General features: G+C 53.9%; 1 protein-coding gene across 1 annotated transcript; it reads left to right on the top strand.

The window, feature by feature from the left end:
• The first annotated feature begins 1109 nt into the window (after positions 1-1109).
• Sox14 (SRY-box transcription factor 14) lies at positions 1110-3372 on the top strand. Its single transcript, XM_031343698.1, is given in 2 exon segments — positions 1110-1368; positions 1370-3372. Coding segments are annotated over 2 exon segments (1275 nt in total). The 5' UTR covers positions 1110-1248; the 3' UTR covers positions 2525-3372.
• The last annotated feature ends 6509 nt before the right edge of the window (positions 3373-9881 follow it).

The following is a 9881-nucleotide window of genomic DNA, read 5'->3' as shown; positions in this document are numbered from 1 at the left end:
CCCCCCCCCCCCCCAGCTTCTGGTAGCCGCGCATTTCGGCATGTCCTCCTCCCGGGAGAGGCTGGTGCAAAAGCCAATAAGCCTGGAACACACTCGGGTCCTTCAGGACCCGGGACAATGGTTTCCATTTAATAAATATTTCCCCCAAGGGCATTTCGCATCGGCCAGGCAATTATTCAAAGGAAACAGGCTCGCAGGTTGGCTCGGCGGGTTATTTCGTCCTCTTTACCCGAAGAATGCTCATCTGACTCAAGAAACGATCCCCCTTCCTCACCGGGTGGGAAAAGGCACCCTGAGAAAAATTGACCCTCACTGAGAGGGTACAGCCTGAGGCTCCAGGCTGCAGGCGCAGAAGGGAGACCAGGAAGGTCCCCAGGCCCCGCCTTCCCTCTGCCCTTGCAGTTTAGACGTTGAGGAGAGCTGGGAGTTTTAAACCTCCGAACAATAATAACATAGATAGATGAATAAGAATCAGAATGGACCCCTGCCTACCACACTCAACCCCCAAAGTGAAAAGTGCTAGTGGCAAGGGGCCCCCAAAGTGAAGAGTCCTAGTGTTAAGGGCTTGCCAATCAGGACTCTAAACCTCTGCGACGCCCGCACGAAGCATCCTGGCCTCGGCTCAAAGCGCTTGGCTCCGACTTCCCCAGGGACCCAGAACTGCTCCGTAGAGCATCCTGGGTGGAGCACAGGTGCAGGCGCCGCCTAAAGCTAGCCTGGGAGGAAGATACCAAAGCATCGTTGAGATTCTGGCGCGAAAAGGTTTTTTTTTTTTTTTTTTTGGTTTTGCCCTGAGTTTGATATATTCTTTTCCTTTCCCAAGGATCTTTGACAAGTATCTGTTGTTGGGGGTTCGGGGGGAGGGTAGAGGGTGCTGTCTTCGTATTTCGTGACGAGGCTGTCCTATTTATCTACGTGAGCTCTGAGCTTGCTGGTTTTGCTGACAGCTTCCTGGATCTTTATATTATTAGAAGCACCACCATCTCTCTTTTGAACAACTGGGGAAGAAAAACGGGGGTCACGAAGAGTTTTAATTTTTTTTAACAGTGCTAAAAACAATGTGAGCCCCTGAGTCCTGAGCTAGCTAGCCGCTCTGTTCCGCGGTGGCGGTCTCTCTGTCCCTCATACCTCTCCCCGCCCCCATCAGGGACGCTCAGGGTTTCCACTACTCGCGAGTTGGCAGGTGCGCCCCCTCGCCTTCCCTGCTGCTGATTGGAGCCCAGGTTGGGGAGTCGCCGCCCCGCGCTTATGTCAGAGTGCGTGCGGTCCCGGCCCACCTCGCCTTTGAACTTCGCCGCTTTTGGCTGCAGTTCACCAGCCTCCCCGCATCCTCGGCCAGGTGCAGTGCTAGGCAAAGCAGCGCCCGGAAAGCCACGGGAGGGGGGGAGCCACGGCCAGAGAAGCCAGGGGAGAAACGGGAAGGAGAGAAGGCGAAGGTGAAGAGGGAGCGAAGGAGGAGGCTCCTGCCCTCGCCAGAAATTTACCTAGCCACTTAATCCCAAGACTCTGGTACTTGGGCCCCAATCTCTGGTGCCCACAGACTCCAGGCCGAGCGCCCTCTCATCCCCGCTGCCCTTCTTACCCTTCGGCCCCCTGGGGGCTGCCTGGGGGCTGGGACTGGCATGATCAGTTGAAAACTTTGCAGGGTCAGCTCCTCTCTCTGCTTTTCCCTCTGCGGCTCCGAGACGAGGGGAGTTCAGAGTCCCGGACTCAGGACGGACAGAAAGACAGACGGCCAACCGCGCCCAGGCTCGCCCGCAGAGCCCCTGCATTCCCCGCCCCCGCCCGCCTCGCCGGGACCATGTCCAAACCTTCAGACCACATCAAGCGGCCCATGAATGCCTTCATGGTATGGTCCCGGGGCCAGCGGCGCAAGATGGCCCAGGAAAATCCCAAGATGCACAACTCGGAGATCAGCAAACGCCTGGGCGCCGAATGGAAGCTCCTGTCGGAGGCAGAGAAGCGGCCTTACATCGACGAAGCCAAAAGGCTGCGCGCCCAACACATGAAGGAGCATCCCGACTACAAGTACCGGCCGCGGCGCAAGCCGAAGAACCTGCTCAAGAAGGACAGGTATGTCTTCCCCCTGCCCTACCTGGGCGACACGGACCCGCTCAAGGCGGCCGGCCTGCCCGTGGGGGCTTCCGACGGCCTCCTGAGCGCGCCCGAGAAAGCCCGGGCCTTCTTGCCGCCGGCCTCGGCGCCTTACTCCCTGCTGGACCCTGCGCAATTTAGTTCCAGTGCCATCCAGAAGATGGGTGAAGTGCCCCACACGTTGGCCACCAGCGCGCTGCCCTACGCGTCCACCCTGGGCTATCAGAACGGCGCCTTCGGCAGTCTCAGCTGCCCCAGCCAGCACACGCACACGCACCCGTCCCCCACCAACCCGGGCTACGTGGTGCCCTGTAACTGTACCGCCTGGTCTGCCTCCACCCTGCAGCCCCCTGTCGCCTACATCCTCTTCCCAGGCATGACCAAGACTGGCATAGACCCTTATTCGTCAGCCCACGCTACGGCCATGTAACCCCCAGCTTGGCCCGGACCTGAAGGGTGGCGTGGAAGCAGAGATATGAATCCTTCCCTTGCACCTAGTCTGGCCCGCAGATGCCTCTGGGTCAGGCCTGCCGCTGCCCCTTGCCCGCTCCAGACTCTGCCTCCTTCTTCCAGGGGGGAAGGGAGGGGCCGTCATCCTGGACCCAAGGCACAGACTCGTGCCGGAAATTTCCAAACGTTTAGAAAGCTACACACCTTCCCCTCTCCCGACTCTCCCAAAGCAAGTCTCCGACTGTACCCCCTTTGGACAAAAAAAAAAGTAGGCAGTTTTGCTTTATTTACGTTCCCCTCACTGTCCGCGGACAGGCTTTGGACTCGGAACTCCCAGATCCTGGTATTATATCTAGAATATGCGTATATATATTTTTTTCCTTTCCCACTGAAGAAAAGAGCTGAGTCTTGGTGCTGTGCCTTCGGGCATAACTAGGCACCTTTGCTCTTCCTGTGTGTGGGGAGGGGTGAAAGGCTTAAAAGTTTAAAACTTCAGAAAGGGAAACCTTTCTGTTTAAAACCATGCTCTGGTCGTGTTTGCTTCGATAAAAAGAAAACAAAAAGAACCACATGGCTTTTCACTTTGTGTACCGCAGTACTCCTAGACACCCAAGTTTACTTTTAGACAGAATGTCAGGTAATGAAGTCAGGAAGTAGAAAGTGGACAAAACCTTAAAGTAATAATAATAATAAACATCCTACACGGTCATAAATGTTTTGACAATGTCTTGGAAATGTACCTAGAAGGACTTTTTTTTCCTCATTCCTCTGTTCATTTGTTGAACAAAGACGTTTTGAATAAAGACAATCTGTCATTGCAAAAAGTAACCTTTGATGTGCATAAAATAAAGTAAGGAGGCTTAGGGTCAAGGAAATGGATTCTTCTTCTAGGCTGGCAGTACCTAGAGGGGGTGAAGCAGGGTAAGCTGCAGGCGGGCCTGCCCTGGCAGAACCTGGTGGCCTATGGCCTATAGAGGGGCCCTGAATCTGGGGTTTGTCTGGATTGCACCCCAGTGACACCAGTTTTGCTTTTAGAGGCTTGGCAGAAGTACCAATATCAGGGTGCTGTGCCTTTCCTACAGTCTTCCTAAAGTGGCTCAAACCGCTTCCAGCCGTGAATGAACTAAGACTAAGGCGAAACCTCTTGAGTTCTGGGTGGGTTTGCTTTTTAACAACTACACTCCAAAGACTGGGGTCGCAGTGTTGCGGGGAACAAGTTTCTCTGCAGTGCACTGCTGTAGGTGTCTAAGTTCAGAGCGTGGGATGAAAATGGTAGAATTGATGTTTTGGGTTTTTTTTTTTAAATGTTTGTTATCATTGGGACCCCAAACTAAGTTCCTAAGTTTAAATTGATGGATAACCACTTTGTTGTTGTTGTTGTTCCGTTGGGGGAAAAAGATAAAGGGGAAAAAGAAAGGAGACAATACAGCCATGCGTCAGGCAAAGAGTTCTTAAAACACAGATTTTAAGAGGCGATCCTGTCTCTTTCCCCCTCCGTGTGAGTATTTGCTTGAGGGGGCCAAAGCTTTGCTGATGCTATCTGAAGCAACAGCTCTTCAGAGTCTGTTGTCGAATTTGAAACGTTCTTCTCACCTCCTGGTATCCGGGGAGTTTCACTCCCGAAATCAGTCGTCCCTCGTTTTTTCTGTAGGCGGTGTGTTTTCCCTCACCCTTGGCTTTGCTATGGTGCCTGGAAGGGATGGGGCAGCCTTGGGCTCAAGGCCTTTCTGCTGCTGTTGAGAGATTTGTGGGCGCCTGCCCCCCCCCGCCCCGCTCTAAAGGACTCGGTAGCCGGAGGTGGGAGAGAAACGTTGTCAACAGTCACCAAAGCCAAAACCCTGGGATTAGCATATTGTCCGCAAAACAATTACAAGTGTTTGAGGTGCTATTTGGAGCCTATTCATCCGAGCCCCTTTGTCAAGGGGGGATTTTCATTATTAAAAAAAAATAAGTTAGCAGTTGTCCATCTGGCTGAGCTGAATAGCAAAGTGATTCGTGTTGTATATGCTTTTCTCATTAAGAGCTCTTTTGAGACCAATGTTAGAATTAAATGGTATTACACAATTAACATACAAGGCCGTTGAATAGGACGGGACGCCTATAAATAATAGATAGATAAATAAATGAACGTTCGGGCTAAGGTAAACAAAGGCGGGCTGGGGGAGGTGTGGAGGAGGCCAGGCCTGCTGAGCCACGCTTACTTAGCATCACAAAACCCTCTTACAAATCGAGACAATTAGGAAGTGGCGAGCCTCTGGTGGCCGTCGGGTCCAGGGACTCAGGGTGCGTAGGGAAGGCCCCTCCTCCCGCCCCCTAGGAAGCCCAGGAGGCCCAGGACGCTGGCGTTGCTCCTGTTGTTTGATCTAACCCCAACTGACAGTCCTGTCAGTCTCTCTGCTCTCCTTCATAGCTCAGTGTCCCTTAACATCTCCAAAGACGAAGCTTACTGGGGTCTGATGTCTCCTCGCCTAGCCCAGCACAGGAGCGCTCAGGGCATCCCAGCCTCGGGAGGAACCCATGCCGGTGGCCCCACGAAGGTGTCTAGCTGATTGTGACATGGGGTTAGATTGCGGAGGGGCACCAGGCAGGTTTGAGAGGAGAAGGCTTCCGCCCTCAGGAGAAGCTAAAACAAACAACTCCCCCAAAATTAAAAAGCAAGGTTCCAATCAGACTGCGTCCGGCCTTGGGACTCTCCTGGAAACTGGAGTGCGCTGGCACCGAAGGGACCCTGGGGCCCACAACAGGGCCACCAAAACCTCTCTCCAGCGCACACAGATGGAAACAAGAGTCCCGGGGCAAGCTGCAGGCCAGGCTCCTGACGTTTCTTTCCTGGACATTTTGCTTTCTTCCTAGACTGCCTGCCCTCCACCGACCCGGGCCCAGCCTGGCCTCCAGGGCCCGCGGCAGTTTCTTCACCCGGGCCAAGGGCAGCCAAGCATCAGTCGCAGAGGTGCGCGGCCACAACTCGCCCCAACAGCCCAAATCCTGCTTGTCACGCCGCTGACAGGGGTCCGATTACAGACTTTAAAGTCTGCCGCAGACAAAAAGGAATCCCCTGGGGAGTTGTGTGTACGTAGGGGGCGGGTGGGGTGGAAGCAAGTCTCTGTCAAACCTGTTTGCTCACAACTGTCTCTTTCTTTCAAGAAAAGCATTAAAGCAAAGCTGTAGGCAGAGGAGCGCCCCGCCCGCCTAGAGCGCAGGACAGCCGCTGCTCCCCGCGCCACGCGCAGCCACGGGCGGCCTGGAGTCACCCGCCACTCAGGTCGCGGGTCCGCTGAGCCCGAACTCCCGCTGCCTGTGGTCGTCCTGCGCCCTGCGGGAGGAGTGTCTGCCACCGGCTCTGCGCTGGGGAGGAGTCCCGCAGCCCGGGAGCGCTGCTCCTTCGGAATCTGTGCGGCCCGGGTCTCTCTTTGGCAGGTGCCACTGCTTCTAGGAACCTTTTCCCCAAACTGATCCTTTCTGCCTTGCGCGTCGCCCTCGCGTGCACCCGCCGCCCGTCGGCTAAGGTTTCCTAGGACCTCAGAGGGCTGGCTCATGTGCGCTGCGGACGGCAGCTGGCGGCGCCCGCGCTCGGTCAGGTTTTAACTTAAGTTTTCATTCTAAAATGTTGGCCGCGGCGGTCTGTCTCAGGGGTTCACTGGTCCAGACTTGGAGAGGTTTGGCGTGTTTGCCTCACTTCACCTTCTGGACCCCACAAAACTTCGGTGTGTGTGTATGTGTGTGTGTGTGTGTGTGTGTGTGTGTTTCTCGTTTCTCTTATTTGGATCCTACTCCCCAAACTTTATTCCCTTCCAGTTTCGTGGCCTTCCTGTTCAAGGGTCAATTTTCTTAATGGCGCCTAACTTTACAGATGAAAAAGGTCAACTTGGAGTAGATCACCCTGAGTTGTGAGTGACTGACAGTTGAGGCTCCTTAAGGTTTGCTTTTTAAAGCTGAAGCCACCTAACCTCCAGGAATCTTCACTGATCCAAAGCAGGATGATAATTCGATCCAGGTAGAGCCTAGGGACTTTCACTAGACCCGTGCCACCTGCACGAGCTCCTCCTGGCCCGGCAAGCTCTCTGGAGAGAGAGCAGACTGCCAGAACCCTGAAAACTTGGCAAGCGGTGGAGCCAGCTCTGCCTTAGCGGATTATCGTCCCGTTCTGCCCCTTCTCGGTTCAGGCCTCGCCACCATTGTCCAAGTGGACAATGAATTTCGAGTCATTTAAATCCGCATATCAAATAATTGACAAGATGCGCGTTTAAGAATTCTCAAGTCTATTTGCCGGGTGGGTCGTGCGTGGAAGAAAGGGGGAAGCGGGAGGTCGTATAGGTTTGGCTGGTTTAGGTGCGCCGTGGAAACTTCCGACTCAGCCGTGGGGCAAGCTTGCTTGACCTCACTGCCCCCACACCCCACACCCCCACATCCCAGTCTCCGGTGTGCAGTGGGAGGGTTTGGTGTTTCTTGGATAGTATTTCTGGGCCCAGAACCAGACGCCTCGAGGTTGGGCCGTTGCTGAGAAATTAAGGAACTTATGAAGTTGAGGCAGGCAAGGGGGCGCTAGAAATCCGATGGAATGGACCAGGAACAGGTCGGTCGCGCTCCCCCCCCCCCAGCCCACCCCCCGGCGGACCCTGTTTGTGTGCCTGCGGGACTCTGGATACTGCTGTGGACTTATGGAGATTTCTGGAAGCTACACTGCCGGGGAGTTAAAGTGAGAGAGTGGCCGAGTTTGCCCTGGGAAGAAGCCTGAAGGCAAACAAAAAGGGGGGTTCGCTGGTGGGCTAACCCAGCCCACATCCCTCTGTGCGGCAGAGGTCTTCTGTACCCGAAGGCTCCGGCCAGGCTTCCGACGTCCAGGGAGAGAGTTGTGCTCCTTAAAGCGGAAAGGACCGCAAGCTCAGAGCACCCCGTGGCCGCCTTCCTAAAATGTCCATCCCCCTTCTCTCCTGTCATACCTGACGCCCCCACTCCCAAATCCCAAAGTCTCGGTGCAGGTTAGGGGATGGAGCCAAAAGCCAGGTGGGACGAGGTGACAGGAATACTCAACTTTTCTCTTTACTACGAAGTGTCCTGCGCTTCCCCGGTGGCCAGCAGCGGTTTCCAAGTTTTTAAGACCCCCATCTGGAAAAGAAGGGATTCAGATCCCCCGGTGCAATCGTGGCAAGGACACGATTGCAGAACTGTGCCAGGCTGCAGGTGGCTAGAGAGGTCACACTCGACCTCAGCCCTAGGATGACAAGGGATTCTCCCGACTTCCAGGCCAGGGCTCCGCCTGCTGCCCCCGATGTAGAACTCATGCTTTGGGGGGCCGCACCTTGGAACCCCGGAACCCTTAGCCCTAGCGCTACGATGGGAACCGAGGAAAGTGGGTGAGAGAGACGCTCCGGAGGCTGCGCCTCTGCCTAGACAAGTTAGCACACCCAACCTGGTGCAGCTCCGGGACTTCCTACAGCGCAGCGGGCACGGGGAGGCGAAGGGAGAGAGAAGGGAGGGAGCGGGCGGCCTGGGCGCTCGCGGCGGGTCCCCCTTCTCTGGCACCCCCCGTGGCGCGGCGAGTCAATGGGATTTGCACACTCGAGGTGTAACAGCATTACTGCGTTAATTAGCATTTCCATTTCACGTCCAGATTGTTTACTTATCTGCGGGAAACATATGTCGGGAGAAGTTCACATTCCGGATTCTGCTCCGCTGCCCAAGGTGCAATTCCGGGGAGGCGGCGAGGGGGAGGGGAGGGCTTCAGATTTTTTATTACACCCTCTAGCCTTATCTGCCGCTGTAAATTGAGGATCCTCCATTGAGCGGCATATGGAGATTATATACTTTTTTGAATATCGTTTCCCAAAGCCTGCAGATTTTCACTTTGAAATGAAACAATCCTCCACCACTCCCCCAGGGGCCAGGCGCCTCCTGTGCTCATGTCCAGCACGGCCATGGGGACCCTTCCAACAGAACCTCCAGCACCCATCCGCCCAAGACAGTGGCTGACGCCGCGCAGAACCCCGGTTGGTTCTCCGGACTTAAAAATAATCTCCGGGGAAATCCACCCATTGAACCCCAGGACTGTTTTCCTGAGCCTGACCCCGGGACTTGTGCAGGCTTTGCGGGCTTGTGCGTTTCAGATACCCGCATAGACGCGAGCTCACTTCTGCCCTCTTCCTACGTTCAAAACCCGCAGAGGGCGGGACCAAAAACACCCACATCTGTGCACAGCAGCTGCCCGCTGCATCTCCGAGCTCTCAGGCGCCTGGGTCTTGAGGCAGCCCAGCGACTTTGGTTTCTTTGTTTGGAGGGCAGTAGAGGTGGTGGGCCCTGTGTCCCTCTCCGAACCGCTTACTGTGAGCCTTGAAGGGAAATTCTGCACTGTAGACACCAGTGTCCCTGCTCCCCGGTAAGCCGGGCGGACCCGAGGAGGAGGGAGGACCGAATCCCATCTCTTATCTCTCCCCAGATTCCTTTCAGCCTGAGATCAGAGACGGAGTAGAAAAAAAAGGAGAATCGTTGCTTTTTTTTTTTTTTTAATTTAATATACCAAGCCACCCGTTAAGGTCATTTATATGCTTAATTTAGTGATAAAAGTCGGTAAGCAGAGTCACAGGAATCGCCCCTCTGTCTTTTCACCACATTTCTCTACAGTAATTGGAAAATCAGTCAAATATATGTTTGCTTTTTCCACATTCGCTGCTTTGTCTGGAGCGCGGGCCTAATAACCATACTTTTGTTCTGTAATTTGTTTGCTCTTTAAGAGAGCATAAGGTAGAAATGTCTGTCCCGTGCGGTTTCGTCCATCTTGTCTGGGCTCATTTACAGAATCACAGACCCCACGCACCCTAGGTACATACCTACCTACATACCTACCGTCAAAAGCCAAAAGTCCGAAATTTCCTTCAAATGCCCGTTTATTTCTGAGCCCGAATGTCCTGTGGGAAACAAAATGCAATGTTCCACCAGAACAAAGAAGTGGACCAGAGCAATACAATTAAGTCAGAGAAGTGGGAAATTGGGAGCATAAACAGACTCTTTCCCGTTAAGTATTGTTTTGGAATTTCTTTCTTTTTTTTTCTTCCAAGACCTCTAAGAAAATTGTGAGGTGTCACCTCTACCTTCTGGGTCTATCTGTAATTGAATCTAGGTCACTATTCTAAGGCAAGGAAAGCCTGCTTCCCACTTTTCTACATCAGGCTGAAATTTGGGGGAGGGACAAGGGTCTTGCAATTTCATTTAAAATGTAATGGTGGATGAGCTGATAAGCAAATGGGGAAGAGGAGTCTGCTAAAAGAAAAAAAAAAAGGCATGGTTTTAATATGCTCCAGATGGGGGCAAAATGATTTACATGAGAGTTTATTTCCTCTTTG

This window comes from Mastomys coucha, unplaced genomic scaffold, assembly GCF_008632895.1.
Source record: "Mastomys coucha isolate ucsf_1 unplaced genomic scaffold, UCSF_Mcou_1 pScaffold23, whole genome shotgun sequence".
Taxonomy (NCBI): domain Eukaryota; kingdom Metazoa; phylum Chordata; class Mammalia; order Rodentia; family Muridae; genus Mastomys; species Mastomys coucha.
Note: the sequence above shows the minus strand (reverse complement) of the source record. Positions and strands in the feature narration are given on the sequence as shown.